The sequence below is a fragment of the Podarcis melisellensis genome (genome assembly GCF_964234715.1).
Source record: "Podarcis melisellensis genome assembly, chromosome: 12".
NCBI lineage: Eukaryota > Metazoa > Chordata > Lepidosauria > Squamata > Lacertidae > Podarcis > Podarcis melisellensis.
In genome coordinates this window covers 59673911-59701882 of record NC_138544.1, presented here as the reverse complement: position 1 = coordinate 59701882, position 27972 = coordinate 59673911, and the positions used below count along the sequence as shown (strand labels likewise).

At 45.8% G+C, this 27972-nt stretch overlaps 1 protein-coding gene across 2 annotated transcripts; it reads right to left on the bottom strand.

Annotated features, from left to right (window-relative positions):
- Positions 1-47: 47 nt before the first annotated feature.
- On the bottom strand, positions 48-27972 carry LOC309381077 (uncharacterized protein). 2 transcript variants are annotated; one of them, XM_081931503.1, is made up of 4 exons: positions 27034-27972; positions 12509-12635; positions 7204-7336; positions 48-5446 (listed from the first exon to the last, which is right to left on the bottom strand). In XM_081931503.1, the coding sequence occupies exons 3-4, from the start codon at positions 7298-7300 to the stop codon at positions 1719-1721; spliced, it is 3825 nt and encodes a 1274-aa protein (XP_081787629.1). In that variant the 5' UTR covers positions 7301-7336; positions 12509-12635; positions 27034-27972; the 3' UTR covers positions 48-1718. The 2 variants fall into 2 exon arrangements, with proteins under 2 accessions (XP_081787629.1, XP_081787630.1); XM_081931504.1 differs by lacking the exon at positions 12509-12635 and having other exon boundaries at positions 27034-27971.

Genomic DNA, 27972 nt, shown 5'->3' with positions numbered 1-27972 from the left:
GCAAAATGTCTTGCCCAGGCCCTGCTTAGGAGACACGGATGAGGCCATTCTTAAAGAACAAAGTAGCTTTTATTTAGAGGCTGTTTCAGGGCACAGCTGCAGGAAGCAGGCAAGGAGCAGTAAAACATGACTCCCCAAACATGGGAGAAATCAGTGGGCAATTGTGGTTACAGCTTACATCGTTCAAAATGCAAAGTGCACAAGACATCTCCGGCAGTCAAGTTTCTCAGCAGTCTCTCAGTGCAGGGAAAGAGGCGGGATCTGGTGTGACCTTGTTGTCAGCCAGCAGAGGTGATCTGGTCATGCCCTAGTCGCCTGCTGGTGAATATGGCTTCTAGGCATGGATCCTTCAGACTGGATTTCTGATTCAGCTCCAGTAATTCCTTGGTAGGGAGCCTCTTTGGCACTGCTGGTACAAACAACAATAGAATATTCTCCCCCAAAATGCAGATATATCCAGGGTTAAATGTTTTCAAAAAGAAATTATATCCTACTGGATCTTCAAAAAGACATCTAGATGGCTAGCAATAAGATAATGAAAGAAAAAATATTACAAGTAATCACACACACAGAGATTCCACTCAGTCGCCAGTTGAAAATATACTCTGGAAACCCAGCCTTATGAGGAATGGTTGAGGGAGCCGGGTATGTTTAGCCTGGAGAAGAGGAGACTAAGAGGAGACATGAGAAACATCTTCATATCTGAAGGGCTCCAGAGGGTAGGAACCAGACCAATGGATTCAAGTTACCAGAAAGGAGCTCTGACTAAATATTAGGAAGAACTTTCCAATGGTAAGAGTAGTTTGACTGTGGAAGAGACTATCTCTGAAGGTTGTGGACTCTCCTTCATTGAAGGTTTTTAAGCAGAGGTTGGCTGGCCATCTGTCATGGATGCTTTAGTTGAGTTCCTGCATTGCTGGCATTGGACTAGATGACCCTCAGGGTCTCTTTCAAATCTACAATTCTAAGATTCTATGGATAAGGAAGAATGGGAGAGAGATCAATCAGGCAGGTCAAAAGCTTGCTAGGACAAAGGGGCCATAAGCAGCTCCTGTCAAGAGCATTCCTGCAACACCCCAAGTTTCCAATCATGTTCCAAAGACTGCTAGGGCAGGGAGATTTATGGGCACATTCTTATGCTGGGGTGGTTAGAAGCAACACTTCCATATGAGGCCCCATTCACTTTCCCGATTATTATTATTATTGGCAGTCATTGGAGATAATACAAATCCCTGGAGAGAACAGCATTTCACCCAACACTAATTAGACAATAAGCTGGTAGGAACTGGGAAGCATTTTGTCTGCAGCAACAAAGGGCTTGTTCACACTTCTGTCTGTTCCGTGCCTGGGAAGCATGGTTCTGAGCAGTTTTCATCTCACACTTTCCAGGCACAGCTCCAAGCAATTTTGCCTTTGCCCCACTGCTTTCCCCCAGCCTGCTCTTTAGCGCTAAATCACAACAAATGGCATTCCATGGAAAACCCGATTGCTGTTAGTTCTGATTCAGCACTAAAGGTTTCCCCGAGCGAAACTGGCCGGGCAAATGAAGAAGTGGATAAGCTCACCTCACGACAGGTACAAATGTTTCCACAGCCACCTTCACCCAAATACGCACAGAGAGCAAGAGACTCTGGTCTGAATTACACTCACAGAACCTGAGCTCTCTGCTGATAGCCAAAAGCAAACAAAGCGTGCCTGAAAAGCTATATATGATCCCCTTATTTAAGCCAGTTTACAACAACTTCCCCCCATTTCCTAAGTTTGCCTCCTAGAGAGGACTTTTTTTCTTCAATTTGATCATACAGCTTCTGCTCTCCAGGTAGCAGAGGCTCCTTGTTGGCAATTTTCTGTATTAACTCAGCTACTTTCCTCACTTCCTTCAGGGACCGGATTCGCTGCTGATATCCAGGCTTCAGCTCCTGTTCTTCAGACATGATGAGCAGATCAATGTACTCTGGGGTAGAGAGTGGGTTGGGCTTCAGTGCAATCTCCTGAAGGCGCTGGAGGCTTTGAGATGATTTCTGGATAAGCTCTTCTAAGATGTCTTTCACTTCTTCATATTCCTCATTAAGCTTTTCAAGCAATTTCTCTGTGGTCATCAGCTCACCAGAGGCACGTTCATACTTTTGCTTCAGTTCTTCATAGGTCCTTCTCTCTTTTTTTGTGGTATATTCAAATTTGTATTTCTGATTGTAGTGCACACTCCACTCACACTGGCGTGGACAGACTCTGCATCTTCCTGTCCTCTTATTGATAGCTGCACAACCATGCTTATCTTCATCTCTAGGAATTCTACAAGGATAGTGACAGGTGAAGTGACAATTCATGCAATTAGTTATGTATTTTCTCATGCCAGATATATCCTCCTTCTTTGGTACAGTTACTTCTACCTCATATGTAAAGTTTCTGTTTGCTGCCACGTCAACCTTATGCTTGTCCAGGGCTTCCTGCGTCTTCCTCAGTTCTTCCAGCTTGGCCAGTCCAGCTTTGATTTGGGGCTGCAACCCTTCAATAGCAGCTTCAAGCTCTTTTCGCTCCCTGAGCACTTCCTTTGTCAATGTTAAGCTCTTGCTTTCTAGCGTGTGGGATGAATCAAAGAAGGTCTTCATGCTCATGGCGCCCATTTTCCAAAACATTTTATCAAAATTGAAGTTGCCTCCAGGCTCCACAGGATTGTTGGCAAACAGTGCTGAATTGTTGAATTTGAAGTGCACAGGGGTGCCCTTGGCATCCTTGGCGCATGGTACATTGGCTTCCTCAATGGCCTCGAGAACAGGAGGGGTCTGTCCATCTGCAAATGTGATCAGGACTTGGATGTTGTCCTTTATATCTTTGCCAAAGATGGAGAGCACAGAGTCAAAGACGTATTTCTGGGCATGAGTTAAACGAGCAGAAGAGGCCTGGACGACAATACAGATGGCATCTATATGATCAGTGCCCCCTGGGGAGGAGAAAAACTCCCGGATCTGCTTTGTTATCATCTTGTCATGCTCTATTCCTCTTGTGTCTCCAAATTCTGGAGTGTCAATAATGGTGAGGGAATAGGGGACTTGGACACCCTTGCAGTGGTGGACAACGTAGGCAGTCACTTCTGATGTTTGGCTTTGAGCTTGGCTTCTGTTGGTATTTTCATGAATAAGTTTGAATCGGAATTTATCTCCCCATTGCACACCCAGGACATAATTGATCATTCCATTGATGAGAGTGGTTTTCCCTGACCCTGTTGTCCCCATCACCATAATCACTTTGTTGGGGGCATGAATGTTCTCTTTCCCTAGCTGGTATGTTAGACAGGATCCAGAGGCATCTTGTATGGGCTCCAGTGGCAGAGCATACACTGCTGGTGGCCCATCCTCCACGCGGGTGCTGCCTTGGAGGTATTGACAAGCTACTCTCTTCTTGTCTCCTTCCAATGTGGAAACCTCAATCTCTTTGCTGGGCTCACTCTCAGCCCCACCAGTACACATGGCTGAGACTCTGAATCTGTAGGGTGTCTGGGGCTTCAGACCATCCATCTCACAGAACTCTGTTTTCTTCCCTGTTCTTTTTTCAGCCCATTCATCTTTGTCCTTGCTTTTTGCCACTCCAGCCTCTTCATGGTAGTCCACTTTGTATTCCTTTATTACAGCTCCCTGGCCAAAGATCTTTGGGCTCTCCCAGACAAGACTGATTTTGGAAGACTCTGCGATTATCACTCTCAGTTCCCCAGGAGGGCTGGTAGGACGTGTCTGTACAGATCTACTCAAATCACTAGTCTCACTAAGTCCTGGTTTGCTCCTAGCGGTGTATCGGAATTGGTATTCTGTGTTTGCACTCAACCCTCTCACTTGGAATGTCTCCTGACTGTCCTCAGTATTCACAATCTTCCAATTTTCTTCTCCTGCAATCTTGTACTCTACTTGATAGCTGGAGATTGAAGCCCTCCCATAATCAGCTGGTTGAAATGTCAGCTGCACACTCTCATGTCCAATTCGGCCAATCAGTGGAGGGAGAGGTTTTGAGGGCAGCTCAAAGTTGCTGCTGACCATCTCCCCATCTTCATAGAGGTAAATGGAAGCTCCTGGGTTGTTTTGATCTGGGACGGAAGCCACAAGGAACCGGGTATTCTCATTTGATTTATTGACCCGGGCAAAATCTGTAATGGATTTGGCAGCTTTACGAGCATTCCGATTTCTCTCTTGGTGCTCAAACCAGGCTTGACTGTTCTTGGGTGTCGACTGGCCACTGGTGGAATTTGCTGTTTCCTGAAAAAAATCTTTCTGAAGCCAGTCTTGTAAGGTGGCTAAAAATGGTTCCTCATCATGTAAAGAAGTGAAGGTAAATGAGACAACAAACTCATTTGCAGGGTTTAGCACGATTTCTTCCAGTTTGTTCTGGGAAGAGATTACTTCCATTCCACTTAGGATTCTAAGGTAAGAATTCACCAAATTAATCTCTCGTTCCTTGGCATCCAAAAACTCACTGAGTCTTTGGCTGTTGAAGGGAGACTGGTTAATGGACATTAAAATGTCCACCAGAACACTTTCCTCTTTCCCCCCTCCCCGGATCAAAGGCAGGATTCCTGCCAGGTGTTTCTGGAAAGTCTGCCTGTGCTGCTTGCACAGATCCTTGAATCTCTTGATTTTCGTCTTGAATTCTGGGAAGTTTTCAGCAACAGGATTCATAGCCAGATCATTGCATCGCATGTTGATTTCATTCAGATTCTCCAAGACAGTTTGAGCATCAAAGATCAGAGTTAAGCTGATTTCACGCACCATCTTAGCTGCTCTGGAATCTAGCTTGGTCAGTGGGTACAGCCAAACTCTGACAGGCACAGCCTTCTCTCCATCCTCCCCGAGCTTTTGGGGCAGATCGCTGTAGACTTTCATGGCATCTTGAAAAGTCACCGGATTACTTTCCAAAGAAAAATCCCCATAGAACTTGCAGCTGAAATTCTCTGTTTGGGCTTTTTCCTTCTCCTCTATCTTGACAGATGCTTCCCCTTTGATAGAGACTGCAATCAAGTTGATCGCAGCGTGGAGGCTTCCTTGTATATCTTGCACAGACTCAGAAGAAGAGACATTTCGGTCAAACACAAAGAAAGCCTGGGCTCCATACAAGATGGCAGTGACAACGTGGGTGGCTGTGCCATGCTCAAAAACAGCTGGATAAATGACATTTTGGGTTCCCAAATGGCTCATGGTCAGCTGTGAATACTTGGTGGTAGCTTTGTACTGCAGAGTGACTCTGGCCTGTTTCGTGGACTTCTTGGTGGCTTGAAGGAATTTGCCTGATCCACCCACTTCAACCAATCCCCCCAAAAAACTGGCCTTGAGTGATGCTGAGACATTGAGGGCAGAGGCCTTATCATCGATGGAGTCAGATGCAATGATTTCATATTCAGCCTTGGGTTGAGGTTTGATACACAAGTCCTTCTGAAGCGAGTCGTGGTCCCAGAGGGTGATTCCTGGGATAAAGCAGAGAAATATGCAAAGCTTGAGTATGTCCATACAAATGTAGAACACAATTAGCCTAATGCCTAAGGTTGTACAGAGAAACAAGGAGATAAAATAGAGCTATCATTGCCCACAATGTCTGCACTCATGAATTTTGTCCCACTGTCATCCCCAACGAAATAGGTTTGTGCAGTTTTGTAAAACTTTGCAAAAGACAGGGAAAATCTTTGACCAGATATGATAGCGGAACAAATGTGAACATTTCATGAGCTTCTGTTGTACAGGCCTCATAAAGGGGGTGGGCACTGGCTCAGCAGCAGGGATAAGATTCAGTCACCACCATTTAGGGCTGTGAACATCTCCTGCTTGAGGCCCTAGAGAGCTGGTGCTAGTTGTTGACTGGCACGGAAAAAATGGGTATACATAAGGAGAATTCCCTGTGGGCCAAGATCCAAGTTGGGGCAAAACACTTTGGTGAGAGAACCCCAGCAGATTTAAAATCACAAAATATGCAACAAAGCAAAGTGTGGAAATTTAGGCTGTCAGACCTTTAAAATATGTGCTTGTGAGTTCCTTCCAAAATAGTCCCGCCCCCCCCCCAGCATTGAAAAAGACCACATGTTTGGTAAGTTCATAATGGTTTACTTAAAAACTCTCCAAAGGTCAGATTCATGTCCTTTTCCATACAGCAGTCAGAAAACACAGGGAGTAAAACTTGGCTTAGTTACAGTGGTGAAAGTTCCAGTTACAGATAGGTAGCCGTATTGGTCTGCCATAGTCAAAACAAAAAAAATTCCTTCCAGTAGCACCTTAAAGACCAACTAAGTTAGTTCTTGGTATGAGCTTTCGTGTGCATGCACACTTCTTCAGATACCTGTGTATCTGAAGAAGTGTGCATGCACACGAAAGCTCATACCAAGAACTAACTTAGTTGGTCTTTAAGGTGCTACTGGAAGGAATTTTTTTAGTGGTGAAATTATTGGTACAGGAACACAACAATGGATTACAGTCCCTCCAGGTGTGCCAATTTTCCAGGGACAGTCTTGGATTTACAGAAGCCATCCCTGTTTCTGATTTGATCCCTGAATGTTCTGCTTTCCCTTAGGCGTAGGACATCCCTATTTTCATCAGAGAAATGTTGGAGGGTATGGAGTTATGTGATCCCCTGAGCCAAGGAGAAAAGTAACTAGACAACCTATAGAAGACATCTGAAGGCAGCTCTGTTTAGGGAAGTTTTTTATGTTTAATGTGGTATTTTTCAAGGAAAAAAGAACTCTCCATGAATGCTTCCCTTGTTCTCTTATAATGCAATTGTGCCCACCTGAGAGGTGCCGGAACTGAGTTCTGGCAGGTTCTGGCTGAAAAAAAGTCCTGGTTTTTTTACCTACAGTAATAATTGTGGAAAGATGTATTCTTAATGGCATGCATAGGCCTGGTGGACTACAAAGGTTTTCAGCAAGCTTTAAAAAATTGAAACAGAACACACCTGCTGAATCTTTATTGACAGATGTTGATGGTGATGATTTGGGCCAAGACGATGCCAGCAAGGTTAAGGAGCAAAGACACTATCACGGGCAAGAATACTTCTTTTTAATAAGTGGAAGTCTTGTCCAAATGAAGAGAACATAAAGGAACACAAACGTTGGCAAAAGAAGTGGAAGCAGACAGTAAGGGATGTTGAAAATGAATTTGAGGAGCATGTTTAGCACTGAAACTGCACTGTTTGGGCCAACTGCTAAGTGTAAGCTCTTCCTTGCACCAGCTCTACCTGGGATGAGGGCATCTTTACGACAGTCGTACAGCATCCCCAGCTGGAATGGGCGGCCCAGGGCTGGTATTTCAACCGTGTCATCTGATCTGTCCATGGCTCAGGTCCAGGTTGCTCTCCTGCCTTCACCTCCCTGCAAGAAACAAGAGATGTGAAGGGCTCTGGAAAGATTATTTGGCATGTAAAGTGTGTGGGGAAAAGAGGAAGATTAGCACTACCATCCAAAGAGGGATGCCAACATGCCTTCAAGACCCCCCAAAAAGGGAGGTGGGAGGTAATGTCACATGGGGGGAATTAGACGGTTGTATGCAGTAGTTGCACATATTCAAGGCAGCTTGTGCAACTGATCTTCTTCCCTCCCATCTACAGCCCCCTGTAGCAGTTGATCTCTATCCAGTGATCCCTGCACCCTGAACAAAGGGGACTGTGTCACACAGAATTGTAGTGGGAGCGGAAATCACCCTGAAACTGGGCAAAGGGATCATGTGCCAATGGGGGTTCTGCTTGGACAGGATTCCTAGGCCCAAAGTCAGGGGAATCCCACTGCAGCCCTGTATGGCAGACACTACACTATCCAGGCCCTCTGGAAAGGGTTTTGGGGGGGGCACAAGGGGTCACAGGAGCTGGAAGGGAAGATCAATATTTTCCATGCACAACCACTGGGTGCTTCCTACACTGAATTTCCGTTTGGCTGAGAATTGTGCCTCCTGAGAACATTTCGGATGGTAGAGAAATATTCTACCACCACCAGTTTTGGCGCCACTCTGGCACAGTATTCAAGGAGGCTATCAAAGTGGGGAACTCATACATGCAGTCAGCCAAATCACACAACAACAACAATAATTATGAATGATGCTGCCATAGCTAACAGCGAGATACACAAAGTAGTATTTGGCAGAAACAAACTGCAGAGGAAACAGCACTGATCATGATGAATACAAGCTGAAATGGAAGTCCCTGCTCTCTTATATTACTCCTTGTGCTGCACCAAGAAGTTCATGGCACAATGGGAGCCAAATAACACGGTAAAGGGATGGTATCCGCAATATACAAAATACTACTACAAAATCTCACAAACTCCGTAGATACAATCAAAAAACAATGGGAGAATGACATAGGCTATGAGATTAACCCCACTCAATGGACCATAATGTGGTCTAAACCCCCCTTAAAATCCATATCAAAAAAGAAAAGAAAAAAGAATTCAATCTGAAAATCACCTGCAGGTGGTACCTAACACCAAGGAAACTAGCACTAATACGCCCAGGAACCTCACCAAAATGCTGGAGAGGGTCACCTCCACAGGCACATATCTCCACATGTGGTTGGAGTGTCCCAAAATCCAACTATTCTGGACAACAGCCATACGATAAATATGTAAAATAACCAAGCAAGTATTAGAAATCACCCCAGAATTGGCCCAACTATAAACAGCTTCAAAGACAACAATGCCCACTTACACCACAAAGAACTCATAACCCACCTACTCTCAGCAGCCAGAAGCACCATAACCAGACACTGGAGAGACCTGTCAGGAGTAAGCATGGACCAAGGTACCAAATAGTATGGGAAACAGCCTTACTAGAAAAATTTGCCAATAAACTGAAACTGACAGGGGGACAAATAGAAGAAGACGCCTTCACCCCGGTATGGCTCCCCTTTATCACATACACAGCCCAACAAGACGATGACAAAAATCCATCGACAGCATACAAATCAATATGGCTAACCTGATCCAAAACACCCACCCACCCCACTCACACAAGAAAACAAAGATCACCACAGCCAACCACAAACAAACAACCTCACCTTGGCCAACCCCAACCTCTCTCACTACCAAAGGAACACAAGTGAATAGCAGAGAACCTGCACAAGCAACGCTGACACCAAGCCCCACATATATTAAGTAAAATAGAAACATCACCACCCCACCCACCCCCACTCACCTTTCCCCCCTCAGCCTCTTTCCCCCTAATCTTCCTAATCTCTCAACAAATGAAACCGATTTGTAAAAAGGAAAATGTTACATGGGGAAAAAATATGAGAGAGAGACATTGCACCTACCTTTGTAAATAAAGAAAATCTTTAATAAAAATACATTTAAAAAAAGAAAATCTTTTGTAGAGGAACAGAGAACTGTAGAGTTGGAAGGCACACCCAAAGGTCATATAATCCAACCCCCTGCAACCCACAGGTGAAGAATCCCTGACGGAATCTCAACTAAAGCATCCAGGTCAGATGGCCATCCAACCTCTGCTTGAAAACCCCCAAGGAAGGAGAGACCACCACCTAACAACAAGGGAGTGTGTCCCTCAGTCGAACAGCTCCTTCCGTCAGAAGGTTCTTCCTAATGCTCAGCTGGAAAGTCATTCCTTGACATGGGAATCCATTGGTTCAGGTCCTGCCCCCTGGACCAGCAGCAAAGAGCCTGTTCCATCTTCCCTGTGTCATCCCTTCAGGTATTTCAAGATGGCTCTCATATCATGTCTCAGTTTTCTCTTCTCCAGGCTAACCATACCCAACTCCCTCAACCACTCCCCCCAAAAGCTTGGTTTCCTGACCCTTCATCATCTTGGTCTCCTGCCCCAGCACACGTTCCAGCTTGTCAGTATCTTTCTTAAACTGTGGTGCCCTGAACCTTACAAAGTACTCCAGGTGTGTTGGAAGGGACCCCCTAGAGTAATCTAGTCCAACCCCCTGCAATGCAGGAATCTCAGCTAAAGCATCCATTTACATTTAACCATTTCCAGGGTCTTTATTAAGACTTTGACTATGTTTACTGTTCATTAAATGTCTCCCAATATCCTTTCCCATCTGTCTGCAAAACAATTCAAGATTAATCCCAGTTGCCCTGTCTAGCCGATTCTCTTTTCAGGCATACGGTGACCACCATAGAGCCCATAACAATTTATTCTTTTCCGTGTTCTGGAACGGACATTCACTACACGCAGTCCCTAAAAGCAGCTAGTTCTGTACTGTAAAAGGCAGTTTAGCTATGCCATAAACTCAAAAGTAAATGGAATAATCAAAATCATAGTTTTATGAAATTATATTCTCAAACACACACACACACACCCCTGACCAGAAAACCCTAACCAGTTGTAGTGTGGGATGTATTTACACTGGTGAAAGGAAATATCCCCTTTCTGGGAAAGGCTCTGGCTGGGGAGAAACCTTCCTTACAACTGGCCTTGACCAGCTGTGAACTTGAGCTCCCTGTGCCTTCACCTCTTTTGCCTTCACTGCACTTGGAAGAGCCCAGTCTGAACTCCCTGCACTCTGAGCACCAGATCCAGCCCCACTTGGAAAAATCAACCAGTCCAAAATACAGCAGCCAAATTACTGGCCAGGCTATTAATGGGTTGGCGGAAACAGTTGCAGATTTGGTAGGAGAGTGTGGCTGGAATAATCTCCACGCTGCCAAAAGGGAGAAGAGCAGGGCCAAGCTTACAAGACAAGGCTGCTCATGTTTGCTCCTATTTCTTTCCCTTTTCGTAGAAATTTAGATATCCAAGGAGGGCTTCCTTCAGAGTAGTATCCTTACCCCACATTCAAGGAGACCAGGAACACACCTGATGGGACATTAGGTGCCTCCAGCACCCAGCTGTTCATCCCACCACAGAGATGCCTGTGATATTCTACCAGGGAAGGTCATCCTAACCACCTTCCAGCTTGTCAACCTCCTTCTTAAATTGTGGTGCCCAGAACTGGACACAGTATTCCAGGTGAGGTCTGACCAAGGCAGAAGAGAGTGGGACTATTACTTTCCTTCATCTGGACGCTAGACTTCTGTTGATGCAGCCTAGGATTGCATTAGGGTGTTTTGTTTTGTTTTTACTGCTGCATCTCACTGTTGACTCATTTTAAGCTTGTGGTCTACTAAGACTCCTGGATCCTTTCTACATATACTGCCAGCAAGCCAGGTGTCCCCATCTTATATTTGTGCATCTGTTTATTACTTCTAAGTGCAGAAACTGACATTTTATGCCCATTGAAATCAGTGTTGTTAGTCTTGCCCCAGTTCTTTAGTCTGTTACAGTCATATTGAATATTGATTCTCTCTTCTTCAGTATTAACTACCCTCCCAGTTCAGTGTCATCTGCATATTGGATGAGCATCCTTTTCTGTCCAAGTCAACAAACACAAACCCTGGTTAAGTGCCAAGACTTTGCCTGTGCTCACAAAATCTGCTAAGGAGATTTCAAGCTTGCTGCCTTTAGCTGCAATCACTATAAACCTTGTCTACATGTTCAATGTATGCCCTGCTGTCTTGTATGTATTGTATATTCATTATGAATTTTTAAAAATGTATTCTATATTAACCTTGTTTATGATCGACATTTTTGTATTCACTCTTAGGAAGTTTGATTCTTGCTAGATTAGAAAAATAAAATAAACTTTAATGCCTACTTTCATCACCGCAATTAAACAGAGTTCAAGGCAGTACACATTTCAGCAGCACAACAGATCTGCCAAGGAAATGGGTCCTGCAATTTGCCACCTGCTCTCAGCCTCTCTTCCTGGGCAGCAGACCTTTCATTCCATCACTTTGCAAGGAGGGAAGATTCCTCCTATACAGAGTGGGAAAAGCCAAAGGTGTGAGATAGCAGAACTGGAGCTGGAGCTGAGTTCCACCTATGCTCTGATTGTGCTTGCAGAAAGTGGGCAGGGTGCCAACCCTTTGAAGATCCCTCAATTTCTCTTGACACCCCCAGCTTTCCCCCAAGATGAGGCAAAAGGAAAGGTAGGGCAGAGAGGGAGAGAAAGAGATCTGATGCAGGTCTCCCCCAAATTGTGAGGATTAAGAGCAATCTCACACATGTTGCAGTCTTAAAATAAGAGAAAGGGGCAGAGAGTAGAGAAGAATAAACAATGGGGGGTGCCACCAATGACTGAAATACTTTCCCCATTAATTGATGGAGACTGGTAAAACAAACCAAGGGAACACACAGAAATGTCCAGGATGCAGTAGCCCAGATGGTCCACAGCCGCCTGCCCCCTCCCTCCTGCAAGGAAGCAACTGGCAACAGCAGAGGTGCTCAGCATCTTAGGAAGGTGCCATATCCCGAGTCAGGGCAGGGGTCCCCCTAGTCCCACCCCAAAGCCCGGGAGAGCCTTGCGCTGCAGCCTTCACTCATTTGCTCCAAGTCTGGGCCATATCAGGATGGATTTGTGGCCTTTCCAAAGAGCCAGAGAGCGGGAGGCGAGGGCATCATCAGCTGGGACGGTTTGCAGCAGCCGTGCAAAAGAAGCCTTTGACAACAAAAGAAGCCGTGACCACTTCTAATGTGCAAACGCGTCTTACCAGAAACGTGGAAAGCGGATGAATCTTGCCTCCAAGTGGCTCTCTTGCTTGAGTTTGTCTCGACTTGTGTTGGTCCCCTCTTAAAGCACAAGTCTGCTTCAGGCACAGAGGCCACTTCTCCTCTTATCTATGGTATTTGGGAGTGAAAAAGTGCAAGGGGTCAAGGATCGCTTTCAGGAGTAGAAGGAAGTTGCAAGATAGTGGAAGCCATTTCCACTCGTCAGCATTTCACTCCAAAAAGGCTCTTCAGCGGTGCATCATAAACTTGGAAGGGACCCCAAGGGCCATCTAGTCCAACCCCTCCTGCGGCCTCCCCACAAGTCGGATCCATGCAGAATCAAGGTCCTTAGTTGCACAACCCTCCCTTTCCTGGTATCTGGACCCAAAATGGATCCATGGAAGCTGGTCGGCTTCATACAGCAGAGATTGACATCACGGGGGATCTGTTCTCCCCCCGGGGCTTTTGGGAAAGAGGTTGCCAGCAGGGCCTCCATCTTGGCCTCAGATATGGGGGCTCTTGGCACTAGAGGAAGGTTTCCCTCGACACTGAGCCACAACCAGCCTCAATTTATATGAGATTAGGAGAGAAGAGGCTTTCTGGAGCAAAAGCAGTCGACCCTGCAGGAGGGCCCTGAGATGTTTGGGTGAAAGGCGGTGTACAAACAACAACCGCAATAAATATTATCTTCCATTTTTGTGCACTGTGGCAGCAGCAGGGCTATGCTCTCAGGGAACCCGCCAAACCCCTCACAGATGAAGGAGGAAATTCTGTGTATTCAGAGGGTGGAAGAGCTGACAGGAGTTTGCGTCCCGGTATAAATGTGATGGGGCCGTCCCCTCCTGAGGCTGCTGAACTACAACTCCCACCACCAGGCGCTTTGGCCAGGCTAGCTGGGGCCGGTGGGAGTTGCAGTTCGGCAACCTCTTTTGCGCCCAAAAACCCCCACGCCTGCCCCAGGGAAAGGAACCTTTTTCTACTCCTCATGATGAACTCCCCTCACAAATCTTATTTCTTTGACTGGCCAAAGGCTTTTCCGATGCTGCTCTGGAGGGAAACATTTTGAACCTGCTGTTCTGGTGGCCTCAAGAAAAAGAGCGGGAAAATCCTAGTTGTTTCTGAGGGGGAAGCGTCTAAAATTCTCCTCAGAACCAGTCCTCAAACTGCTTAGGGCAATTCACTCCTTTTGCTTCTGAGGGGGGGAGAGAAACTTGCACAGTCAGCTTCTAGGTTAACAATATTTGCTCTGTGGTTTCTGCCCATCCTGCAGCCTTTGCACAAAACTCAAGAGCACCACTCCTTAACTCCTGGGAAAGCGATGGGGAAGGAGATACGCTGCCATTCACTTTTCATAATATCCCTTCTGAGTGTTCGGTGCAATCTCTCAAATCCCTGACTAGCAGCCTTTTTATGAAGCTGAAAAGCTCTGGGTGAAGGGACTTAATACAACTGCCATCAAGGGACAGGAGGAGGAAACCTCGGCCTATTTGGGGCATGTATTTCCCCCCTCAGCGCCCTCTTGGCTCTGGTAGCCATTTCTTTTTTTTTTTTTCATATATTTTTATTGAATTTTAGCAACACAAAAAAGAAAAACTTATTTGTATCCCATTACATCTCATCTCTCTTCTCTGTTTAGACCTCCCTCAACTTTCCCGACAATCTTTCGCACCCTCTATCCTATCTACACATTTCTTAGCTTCAACATTACCATTAAACGTTACAATTCTTTCTATGTTTCTCTTTGCGTAATGTTCCTCACTCTTTCACAAAGCTTCTTTGAGACACACTAACGTTGTCTGTTCCTCACATACGATTTCCAAATAATCCGTAAATTTCCCCCAGTTTTCCAAAAATTTCTGATCTTTTTGATATCTTATTTTGCCTGTTAATTTGTCCAATTCTGCGTAATCCATAAGTTTAGCCCTCCAGTCTTCCAGAGTCGGGACCTCTTTTCCTTTCCAATTCTGGGCCACCAGCATCCTTGCCGCCGTAATAGCATATTGAAAAAATTTACAGTCTTTCCTTATTATATCCCTTCTTGTTATTCCTAATAGAAAAATTTCCGGTTTTTTAACAAAATTATATCCTAATATTTTCTTCAGTTCACTGTGTATAGTCCCCCAAAATTGCCTTATTTTGCTGCACTCCCACCACATGTGCATGAATGTACCCTCCTTCTCTCCACACCTCCAACATTTATTACTGATTTTATACATTCTAGCTAATCTTACTGGCGTCAGGTACCATCTATACACCATCTTCATTGAGTTCTCTTTTAGGGAGACACAGGCTGTAAATTTTATGTTTTCGTTCCATATTTTGTACCAATCATCTATTTCTATGTTTTGTCCCAAATCTCTGGCCCATTGAATCATCGTATCTTTCACCCCCTCATCCATCGTATACCATTCTAACAAGATTTTATACATTTTTGAAATCACCTTATGGTTGTTATTCACTATTTCTATTTGAAATTTGGATTCTCTTTCTCTATACCCTTTTTCTTTTTCATCCCTCTTAAACATTTCGTTTATTTGGAGGTAGTGTAGCCAATCATAAACCTGCCCTTTTATTTCCTCGTATGGTTTTATCCTCCATTTTCCCCCTTCCTTCCTCACCAATTCTCCATAAGTCGCCCAGTTGTCTCTCATATTAACTTTTTTAACTGCCAACACCTCTAATGGGGACAGCCAATGTGGGACTCCGACTTCCAGAATGTTTTTATATCTATCCCATACCTCCAGCAAGGCTCTCCGAAAGATATGGTTTTCAAATGATTTATAACCCTTTTTCTTCTCCTTCCATAAATGGGCGTGCCATCCAGCTCTATTATCGAATCCTTCCAGATCTAACAGCTTTGTGTTTTTCAGGTTGATCCATTCTTTCAGCCAACATAAGCATGCTGACTCATAATATATCTTTAAGTCGGGCAGGGCAAAACCCCCCCTTTCCTTTGCATCTATCAATAATTTATGTTTAATTCTTGGTTTTTTCCCCTGCCAAACATATCTTGCGATCAACCTCTGCCATTCTTTAAAAATCAACGTTCCTTTTAAGATCGGTAGCATTTGGAATAGGAATAACATTTTGGGCAATACTGACATCTTAATTAGAGAAATTCTGCCCCAAATGGATAATTTTAGTCTATTCCATATTATCAAGTCCTTCTTAATTTTATTCCATGTCGGTGTATAGTTATTCTGATATAGGTCGATATTTTTTGGGGTCAGCCAAATTCCTAAGTATTTCACTTTTTTGACGATTTCAATTCCTGTTTGTTGCTGCAATTCTTCCGTCGCTGATTTCTCCATATTTTTAGCCATGATTTTTGTTTTCTTCCTATTTATTATGAACCCCGCTACCTCTCCAAATTTCTCAATTTCATCCAATATTTCTGTAGCTGACTCCAGCGGATCTTCAGCCGTCAGCACCAAGTCATCTGCGAAGGCTCTTACTTTATGTTGGTCTTTTCCTACCGCCACCCCTTTTATTCTTTCTTTTTTCCTTATTGAGTCTAGTAACACCTCCAGAACCATGATGAATATCAATGGGGACAGTGGACAGCCTTGTCTAGTGCCTTTTGAGATTTTTATTTCTTCTGAAATCACACTATTTACTATCAATCTGGCTCTTTGCTCCGTGTATATCGCCTTTACTCCGTTGAAAAAATCGTTGCCCATATCCCTCTGTTCGATGTTTTTCAGCAGAAAGTCCCATGATACATTATCAAATGCTTTTTCAGCATCCACAAACATTAGCATTGCCTGCTTCTCATTCCTAGCAGACAGATATAATATTCATGCATCAGACCTGTGGGGCTGAACTGATGCTGCACCAAAATGGCTGCCCTGTGGGGGAAGGCTTTTCCAGAGGGGCTTCCACAGAGGAGTCGGGAACCCCCAAGCCCACTCCCCAAAGTGGCCCTTCCTGGCAAGCGGAGGGAGGCTGTTTCCCCCACCACAAAGTGGAGCCTGGGGGCACATTGCCTGTCGTGTGGCCCCAGGCTGAGGGGAGAGAAGAGGAGGCTGAGGGGATGCTCCCGCCTGGCCATGGCCTTATGAAGAACAGTGGCAGGATTTGGCCTGCAGAGGGTGGGGAGGGCAGAGGGGACCCCCCGGGGGGGGATGCCCCCCACCATTCACTCCACCCTGAACTCTGCTGACTTGGCCTCGGGCACAATGCCCACCACAAGGTGGATATTGCGGTTCTAATGGGGGTCGCCCCCCATTTCCTGCCTGCACCCCTCTCCCATTGTACAGGCTCCCGAGATGGCACAGGAGAATATGGGGCAACCAAGCCCCTTATATCCCCCTTAAATAGGTTTGTGAGCTGTGGTGGATCCTCAGATCCGGCCTTGGCTTTCCTCTGGCTCCAGGATGATCTGGCATTATTAGATATATAATATATATTTAAAAATCTGTTGGAGGTCTGGCTGTGTCAGAGCATTGTGTGGGGCTCCTCTCTCCCATTCATGACTAACTCTGCCTTCCCTAAGGGGACACGGGGGGGGGCATTAATGGGCCCCTCAATATAGGAGGAGAAAGAACACAAAAAAATATCCAAATTCATTCCCTCAATTCAGAAATAATAACAGTAGGCATATAGGTTTTGAACACACCTTCAAAAAGTCTAATTATTTTTGCAGGATTTTCCTCAAAAGAAGGATTTTGATTTTTCCAATTGCAAATATCGGAGCTTGTAAAAGGGACATGCTGAATGGTAAAAGTCCTTGGTGGTCTAACGCCCTGATCATTTGGCTGTTCCAGAGGATCATACACTTGCCGGAGAGGGGCCACCCCAGTGGGTTTGGACAAAGCCTTAGATTTAAGTGTCTCCACATGTTTGGTTGCCCTGTCCCACGCTGTTCTCAAAACCTTTTGCTTTTTTCTCCAATTCTCATCCTGGCACTGGGCTGCTTCTAGAACCCAGGGGGCCACATCCAGTTCTGCTTTAAACGGTTCTACATACTGGAACACTCTGTCAAACTGCTTACTAGTCCATCTTATCTCTTTATCTAGAGTTTTCCTGAAGTCTTCATCATCATCATCATCACCACCTTTCTCTTCACCTTCCTGGCTTGCATCAATTGGGGGTAGGGGAGGGGCAGAGGGGGGAATCTTCTCACTTGGGTCCTCAGTCTGGGCATTGGGTGGAGAAGCAGCCCTATTTGCTCCCAGATTTGGTTGCCTTGGCGCAGTTGCTGCATATGGTAGTGGTGGGGTAATTATCTCCTCTTCTAGGACTGGCAAAACTGGTGGCTTTTTAACTTGTAATTGTACTGAACACAGTTTGACTTGGGCAGTCACAATTCTATTTTTCCGAAGCCATGAGGGATTTTGATCCTCATTGGCTTTGCAGATAGAAATATAGGGAATCTGATCTGTGTGGGCCTTGAAAATGTTACTCCATAAAATGTTGACCAAGTTTGGATCAAAGGATCCTCCAGGAGGCCACTCTGGTAAATACGAGGCCAGTCAACTTCACATAAATGTTGGAGTCTGCTTTTTTTTGAGTTTACATCCCCACTCTTCTGCTTTCGTGGCACTTTTCCAGTTTTCCAGAAAGCTCTGTAGTGGTGTCTCAAGAATTGTTTTACTGCTTTTATTTCCCATGTGAGAAGTTTCTTACGTGGACTTACAATGAGACAAGGAGACACCGAGATAAGGTCTATTACTTCCCTTTTATTATACGCGTTTGCAAAGGCGGGCTCCTCGTCCCAGGGTGGTACGAAGAGCCCCGAACAATGGACGGGCAAGAGTTTTTATCCCTATTGCTGCCGCCCCTCATTCGAGGCTTGGCTTACAATCTGGCTCATCATCAAAGACATGGTACTAATACATCATCCATTCTACACTCTCTAAACCTAAACTTATTTAGAGACTCTTTCTACTTCCTTATCTTGTTGACCTGGCTCCCCTGCACCCAATGCTGGAATTTACAATAGCCCACCGCAGGAATTTACAACTGAGTTCGAGGCACACCTTGTTTACTCCTTCTCACAATCCCCCCCTCTTTTTGTATCTTGTCTCGAACTCACATAATAATTCTTGGGCTGCTATTTCTGCTTCCTCATCTGATGTAGGTACTGAGGCATATTGCATCTTCATGAAATATGTGGATACCTTCCGTTCTGCTAGGAGGGACAAAGAATTATTGATAGTTCTAACGAAGATTGGCAAAATGCATGGAATTAAAACGCATCCTGCCGCAATTAACCCAATTAGGGCCACTATGGCCTGCAGACCAGGTAATTTAGGGAACCATGAACCAAACATATCCTTAAAATTTAATCCATCCCAAGTCTGGACCGGTACATGTGCTAACTTTACCATACGGTCTGCTATGTCTTTCACCACTTTCCCACTATCATCTATTTCAATACAACAATTAGTAAGATTAAATTTTCCACAAACCCCGCCTTCTTTTGCTAATAAATAATCCAAAGAAAGCCTGTTTTGCATAATATATGTTCGGCTTTTAGCACTTTCCTTAGCTAATTTGGTTAACGCTGCGGCTGTTTCATTAGTAATTATTTCTACAACTGCCTGTAAACGGATAATGCGATTCAGCAAATAGATGGGATCTCTGCCAAAGGATCCGGCTGTGCCATCATTTGCCCAAGTGGCTGGACCATAATATTGGATAATTCTCTCTGGGGGCCATTCTGTATCTGTCCATTTTCCTATATGGATTCCCCGTTTTCGTCGTGGTCCTATTTCATCATATACTGGGACTCCTAGTTTTGCTTTAGTATGCAAAGGGAGTAGGAAGAAACTAGGTCTTAAGGTTGCCAATACACATGAGCCGACCCAATTTAAAGGTAACCTATTGTAAGCATAGCTCCCACAAGCCCAGTAAAACCCATCGGGGGTTTTCCATTCTAGCATTCTGTTCTCCGGGTCTAGGAGAAAGCTCATATTGGTAATATTTCCGAGGGGAGAGGGCCAAGTTTTATTATTATTCCCTTGACTCCACCACTGTTTGTCCTCCCATTGTCCTATACAAGGGAGTGTCCCCACATGCGTTCCATTTATTCGGCTGGTGTTCCTGGTGAAGCATTCTGTCCCAACTAGGTGATTAGAGATTTGCCATACCTCGTTACCCAAATGCTTATAAGTGTAATTGTTTTGTGTTTTATATACCTCCGTATAGTTTACTTCATGAGCCACCCATGGCCACTGATCCCCCATATTTGTTCCTCCACATACAAAACAATTTTTCACCGTTAATTCCTTGGCTATAGTCTCAGCTAAACTTAGGAACATATTATGGGCTTTAGGGGGTAGGGGAAGGGTATTTAAATGCTGTACTTCTTCCTCAAAATCTTCGAATACTGATATGGGTTGTCTCATTACCTTAGTTGTGTGTATTTGTATGATGAGATATCCATAAGGATCTTTTCCAGTCCCATCAATGCCTATACCTATGTGCACAAGTTTAGGCGAAGTAGAAGGTCTCTCGCTCGCCCATAGACATACTGGGTTGCATTTTCCTGTGGAGCAGTCGGTGGAGGCCGCTCCCCTAGTGAGATTTATTCCCTCAGGGCCTCTATAGGTGGGCTGCTTATTAACTCCCTCTGAGTACCAATAATTATATACCCCGGCCCCAGCCCCCACGTTGCTTCCTTTTATTCTCTGGAAAAGGTACTTTCTTTCCTGTAAATATGATTGTTCCCATCCACGATTTCCACACCAGACCCCTGCCCCTCCATTTGGGCCCTGTCCTTTATCTATTGCGATACAAGCATCAAAACAGACCATAATCCTGCCCTCTCCCCTTGTTGTATTATGTGCTATATAACCCTGTCGGTTTTGGGCCAAGGAAAACATACTTCTCCCCTCACCAGCTTGATTAGCGGTTCCGCCCTTATATCCGTAAACATATATACTGGAAGTTATGGGTCCCACCGCCAGGGGTTCATAGCATTCCGTCTTGTTTCCTTTTACCCTACATCTATAATATTGAGTTTGGTTGTGAACACAAGGATCTAACTGTTGAACACATTCTGGCGCTATATTATAATACATTAGGGTCTGTGTGATTTTATTGCCTGTTCGGGTTGTCTGGATGCATTCGGTGCACTGGGGTTCCGATTGGGTTGCCCATGAAGTGGCCCATCCTATTAATACTATTCCTAATACTTGCCAGTTACCTTTCATGTGTGGGGTTCAAATAGATTAAAGCTTGCCTCACCGTTGGGGTTTCTGCTAATTGGCACGTTACCTCCCCTCCTAATTTCACTTCACAATATTGGAGTATAACGTCCTCTATAAAGATGATGCTGCACCTTTCAGTACAATGCACACACTGCACACACCCTTCGCAATGTTGACAGCAACAGCACTCGAAAAAACACACACAGGTACAAAACAAACACATCACAGTCTAGGTGCGCCCTTCTGGATCCCGGTTCCTGATTTGGTAAGCGTAACTTTCAGCGGATTATTTGGACTAGTCACTGCTGTCCAATTTTCAGGTGGAGCTCTTTTCACCCGGTGGTAATGGGTCCATCCATGCTCTCTGGTCCGTACTGCTGATTCGGTTGTGAGCAGGACCTGGTATGGGCCTTCCCAACTCGGGCTGAGTTTCTCCGTCCGCCAAGCCTTTATCAGGACCAGGTCTCCGGGCTGAAAGGTGTGCTGTTGCTCCAGGAGCGGGGGCCGCTGTGCTAGTATGCCTTGTCTGTGGAAAGATAACAGAGACTGGGACAGTGACTGCAAATATTTCCTGATAAACTGATCCCTGAACTCGATTTGAGGGTTTCCTAATACTACCAAATATGGGTGACCCATCATCATCTCAAAAGGGGACAGACCAGTGTCTTTTCGGGGAGCCACCCTCATCCTTAATAGTGCCAAAGGGAGATTTTTCGTCCAAGGCAGCCCATTTTCAAGATATAACTTAGTCAAATGTTTTTTTATTTCCCCATTCGCCCGTTCCACCTTTCCACTGCTCTCAGGGTGCCAGGGCGTGTGGAAACTCCACATAATCCCCACAGCTCTCATTACCTCCTGCATTGCTTTTTGGGTGAAATGAGTTCCCCTATCAGAGTCTATGACTTCTATTATTCCATACCGAGGAAGAATGTGTTCCAGAATGGCTTTGCTAACCACCTGAGCTGTGGCCCTACGGCTAGGGAAGGCCTCAATCCAACCTGTCAAATGATCTTTAAATATCAACAAATACTTCTGCCCCCCCCTTTCTGGCAGTTCGGTAAAATCTACTTGTACTCTCTGGAAGGGCCATACCGCTAGAGGCCGCCCACCCCTTTCAGTTTTCCTTGCCCGGGCTTTGTTAACCTTTTGACATATCAGACACTTCCATGCGATGGCGTGCGCCATCGGCCACATGTCTCTACTCCAATACACTGACTTCGCCAAATTCACCATTCCCTCCGTGCCTAAATGACTTCCTTCATGTATTTTCTCCAATATATTTAACATAGTTGATTTTGGAAGGACCATTTGCTTTTCTGGAGTCTCCCAACTTTCTCCTTTTCTTTCCCATCCCTCCTTTTCCATGTATTCTTTCTCCTTTTGAGTGAACACTAAATCTTTTACATCCTGCGGGTCAATCACAGGTACTTGCAGGACACATTGTTTAAATATTTCCTTCCTTGGTTCCCCCTCCGCCGCTTCTCGCGCTCGGAGATCAGCCCATGCATTTCCCTGTTCCTCCGAACTGTGTCCTTTGGTGTGGGCGAGGATGTGCACAATGCCTATCTTCCGAGGTCCCATCAGGGATTCTAGTAGCCGCTCAAGTAAAGCAACGTGTTCAATTTGTTTCCCATCCGCCTTTATGAAGCCCCTTTCTCTCCAGGTCCGACCGAAAGTATGCACCACTCCCCATGCATATCTTGAGTCAGTCCAGATTGTCACATCTAACCCGGTTGCCAATTCCAGGGCTCGGGTTAGCGCCATTACTTCACATTTCTGGGCTGACCAAGTGCTAGGGAGGGCCCCGCTTTCTATTGTCTCCCCGTCTTCCTTGACCACTGCGTATCCCGACCTTCTTTTTCCTTCCCTCACATGACTAGATCCATCTACGAACCATCTTTCCCCTTCCGTTAGAGGTACCTCGCTTAGATCTTCCCTAACTTTGGCCATTAATTCTATATCCTTAAGGCAATCATGCTCCTCGAGTTCCCATTCTTGCCGCTCCCCTCTTAGGAATTCCGCTGGATTCAAATTTCTATCTGTCCCTATGGTTATATCATTTCCAGTTCTGAGTATCCCTTCATATTGCACTAGGCGCCTGTCCGTCATCCAGGTGGGTGCAGCACCTGTCAGTACTGCGCCTATCTGATGAGGGCTGTGCACTATCAGTGCTCCTCCAAAGGTCAATTTCCTGCTTTCCAATACTAATTCGGCCGCTGCAGCCACCGCTTGAATGCACGCCGGCCATCCTCTAACCACTGGTTCTAAGGTTGCGCTTAGATAAGCTACTGGCTGATATCGCCCCCCTCTTTTCTGAGCCAGGACTCCTACTGCCGTCTGAGCAGCCACTGTCACATACAAGTGGAACGGCTGCTGTAGATTTGGCAGGGCCAGAGCCGGACTAGTTATTAAAGTTTTCTTAATTTCTTCCCACCTGGCCTTATCTTCCTCGTCCCATTGCACCTCCTCTTGTTTTCCTGTCAGTTTCCTATTCAAAAACTGAGTCAACTTTGAATACTGATCTATCCACAATCTGCAATATCCCAATAATCCTAACATTCTTCTTACATCAGTTTTATCTTTAGGTGGTCGTAGTTCCATGATCCCTTTTACTCTATCTGGGTCTAATTGCCTGGTTCCCCCATCTAAAATATGTCCCAGATACTTAACCCTCCGCTCAGTGAATTGCAATTTTTCTCTGGATACCTTAACTCCTAAATCACCTAGCCAATTCAATAGCCGAATAGAATCACATTTAACTTCCTTCTCTTTTTTCCCAATCAATAGTAGGTCGTCTACATACCGCAGAACCTTGTTGGATCCAGTGGGTTTAAACTCCCTCAATCTTTCCCCCAGTGCCTGTCCAAACAACAGAGGACTCTCTGTATATCCTTGGGGCAAGACCGTCCACCGGTACTGCCTTTTCTGACCGGTCTCCACATCCTCCCACTCGAAGGCAAACAAATCTCGACTGTCTTTGTCCAGAGGGCATGCCCAAAAGGCGTCCTTTAAATCAACTACTGTATACCATCGAGTGGAAGGAGGGATCCGGCTCAATAACGTATAAGGATCTGGCACGGTGGGAAATCGGGGTATCACTATGCTGTTTATATTTCTCAAATCCTGTACCATCCTATATTTGCCATCTTTCTTCTGTACGGCCAATATGGGTGAATTAAAAGGTGACATCGTAGTTTCTATAAGCCCCTGATTTAAAAGGGCGTCGACCACCGGCTGCAAACCTATTCTCCCTGCTCGTTTCATAGGGTATTGTGAGGTCCATAGATGAGTAATGCCAGGCTTCACTGTGATTTTTATTGGGTCCATTTCCATCTTCCCCATAGTTTTCCCATCTACCCACACTTTAGGATTGATTTGTTTCTCTTCTTCCAGCTGGAGTGTACACATTGGAGTTCCTTTTTCCTCATCCATTAATCTATACCCCAATGAAACCATGAGATCCCTACCTAATAAATTTATTCCTGACTCTGGTATGAACAGCAGGGATGCTTTGATTTCCTTTTCCCCCCGAACAATTTTGCTTGGTTCTAATTGGTAGACTTCGGTGGACTTGCCACTTACCCCTATCACTTTGACTGTTTTTAAAGTTTTCCTTACTCCTGGTATATTTACAGAAACAGATGATCGGGCTGCCCCAGAATCCACCAGAAACACAACAGGTTTCCGAGAGGGACCCACAAATAAGTTCACCAGTGGCTCATTCCGGGTCCCAGAGCATGAGCCGGAGCATCCCTAGTCTTCGTAGAGACTATACAATTCGGTCCCCGTGTCCTCATTATCTCGGGGAGGTCCTTGTCTCTGTCTGACAGGCGCATCGGGTATCTGGTTCCGCGGCGTCCTACACTCCCTAGCAAAGTGACCCATCTTCTGGCATCGGTAACATATTATTGTTCCGGTCCTAGGACCAGAGCCCCTGCCCGGTCCATAAGACCCCCTGCCTCTGTAACCTCCACTTCCTCGGAAATTCCCCTTGGTCTGAAATTCTCGGTTCCCATTCTGTTCTCCGATTTTCTTTTTCTCCTCTCCTGCCTTTTGGATAGCCGCTACCATCATCTGGCATTTTTGCTTTTGTTTGACTACCTCACGATTAACAAAAACCTGTTGTGCCGTTCTTACTAACTCTATAGTCGCGGCATCTTGCCAATTCATCTTTTGCAATTTCTTTTGAATATCAGGCCATGCCTTGGTTACAAATTGCATCTTTAACAGGTTATCAAATGCTGGAGAGTCCGGCGTAACTCCGGAATATTTAGTCAAATGTTCTCTAATCCTTTGTATAAAATCGCCTGGTGACTCGTCCCTCATTTGATTAACCTCAAAAGCCTTGGTTAAATTGGTACTTTGAGGCACTGCCCTCTTGATACCCTCCAAAATCATTTCTTTTAAATCTGTAAGCTGGACCCGATGGTCTGGGTTATTTATATTCCAATTTGGGTCCCCTATAGGAAATTTGGTCTCCGGCGGAACTGCCGCCGGGGCCCCCTGGTTACCCGCGGGCGCAGCCACTCGCGCCTGTTCCCTTACTTCCCAATATTGCATTGCTGCCCTCCGTATCATTGCCTTTTCTTCTGGAGTGAATAAATGTCCCAATATATACATCAACTCTGTATATGTATATATGTGTGGTCCCATCCACATTTGTAGGAGGTTTGCTACCTCCTGACTATTCTCATGTAGTTTAGGCAAAGTTTGCTTTAATTCTCTGAGTTCAGAGGGTTTTATAGGGCTGACCACATATACCATTACGGGCTGTCCGGCTGCATTGATTCCGCCAGGGGTTTCCCTCAGGGGATAATTTTGTACTATACATGGATTTCTCTTTCTCAAGTTAGTACTGCTGTCTGAGTCGTCATCCGGCAATGGATAATCTTTGTACGGTAAATTCTCCAAATCTCGTTTACACTGTTCCAATTCTTTTCGTAGCCTTGAATGCCTTAACATCTCATAAAGAGGGGGACTAGACATTACACCATCGTTGGGCCTCAAAACATTTGGGCCGGATGACGGGGCTGTCTCATATGGGGGTGCGGTCGCCCTGACTGCGGGGGTCGGACTCACACGATTATAGTCCGGAGGCAAATCACTGAGTCCTCCACGACAGCCAGGCTGTGGTGGCGGAGGCAGTGGTTGGGGGAGGTCGGCCAATCCAGGCACTGCCAGGGGTGCACCGGTGGGTGGAGGTATCGCTGTCTCTTCATCAGACTCTATTTTCTTTTCTTTAAGTGGAAATTGTCTCAATGGTGGTGGATCTGGCCCGTAAAAAGTTACATGGGACCATAATTCTATGTATGGTCTTTCTTTATCTTTTTTAGATTTGATCAAATAGAATTTCAACTGCTTGATCCAGTATGGGTTTGTTTCCCCATCTGGATCCCAACGATACCCTTCATCGGGTCCTATGGGGTATTCTGGCCACCTTACTCTACACAGATTAATCATTGTCTCTTTGACTAATCCCCTACTATAGGGTCTTATGTCCTTATCATCCCAAGCCAACAAAACCTGTCCCAAAGGACTATTGGGATCTATGGGGTCCTTGGTCCCATTACTGGGGCCCCTTCTACATGTACTCTGACTCTTTCCCATACTCTATTATGTCTCTTTTTCGTTCACTCACACAATCACGCGGAATCGCCTGGCCGTTTCCCTCGCGGGAGAACGGAACCGCAAGCTAATCCTCCCGCTGGGGTCCCAGGCCCCCCGGTCCACACTCACGCGTCCGTTTGGAACCTCTCTTTCATACAGAGACCACACACCAACAACACCCAATATTCCCCTTCCCAGGGATATATTACCAAGATACTCACCCCCTTCAGTCTAGTGCCTCCTTCTCGGTGGCTGGTAAACTGGCAGGCGTCCCTGCAGGGCGAGGCAGTCCCCGACTGCGGCGGTCCCAGACCACCAGTCTTTCAGAATATCTTAAGTCGGTTCTCCGTCCTTCCAGCTCCCGGAACCTGTCACCGCGGGCCCTGAGCAACAGATCTCTCCGAAAGTGTTTACTCCTTCTCACACCCATGACTCTGGGATCCTGGGGACACTGGGACACTCAGCCCTCCTAACGTTATTTTTTTTTCACTGAGTCACAGGCCAGACGTTGCTTCCAATGTCTTACACACTCAAAACATTCACTGGAGTGTCCCCACACGCACATGCAGAAAAACCCATGCACCTCCCCCAATCCCCTTTTTTACCAAAACCACAACCGGCAGCGCTTAGACTTCGACCGGGGCCCAAGAGCACCTTTTTTTGCTGCTTTTCTGGGCAAAACCAAAACCAGTGGCACCTTTTACTGCCCTACTGGTGGAGCTGATCAAACTCTCTTTGCTCCCACCTAACCCTGTGGAGCCTACCTTGTTCCTCGAGGTACCTTCTTTCTGCACGGCCGTTGCTCTTTCTCTCCGCCACTTTGTCGCGTGTCCACTCAGGAACGGGTGGCCAGTCCCTCCCACGAAGTTGGCAGGATGCGCGCTGGAACTGTTGACCCGGGATCCCGAGCTGCTCGCCTTGCAGTGACGCCCTGGACTTCTTTGTCCCTCGATCTTGTGGAACGTGCTTTTTCCCGGCCCGATGCACCAGAAATATGAAGCCTTTTTAATCCATGGGTAGGAATAATTGTTGCACCCGAGCAGAGACAAAAGGCGCCAAATGACACCAAGGGTTTAATCCAGAGAAAGAGCGTTTTATTCTGCCATCCGGGGGGGCAGAGGCACCTGTGTGATTCAGGTCACAAAAGACAGGCCGCACCGAAAACATTTTACAAGCAGGTTTTATCCTTTTTCCAAACCCCTTTTTTCCTCTCCCCCTTCACAGATTCCTACATAGAAATGTTGCTTTTCGTTCTCTGGCTCTGCTCCCGGAAGTATGTTGCAAATCAATGTACCAGGACAAGGTTATCTTGGATCTGGGAAGCGAAAAGCTTTACTGTTCTCAGCTGTAGATTTGTTACAGCGTTTTTGCTACAGAGAGGACTGCTTAGCTCATGCTTTTTGTCTTAGAGGAATATGCAGTTTTAAAATGTGTACTCCGAGGCCTGGCTGGGGGAGGGGGGAATTCACAAACAGTTTTTAGGGCTCTCTGGGGTAACCCTAACTGTACCCCTCCACCGAGGGACCTAGCAGGTCTGGTTTCAGCCTTTCCTTTCCTGAAGCAAATTCTGTTTCCATGGGAGAAATGTTGGAGGGGAGGCCAAGAGTCCCCAGTGAGCGATGTATTTTCTTCAAGGCCTGATGCCTCGTGAAGTGATAAGAGAAAGCCTTGCTAGGGATTCTGCTAGGGGTTGGTTTAAAACC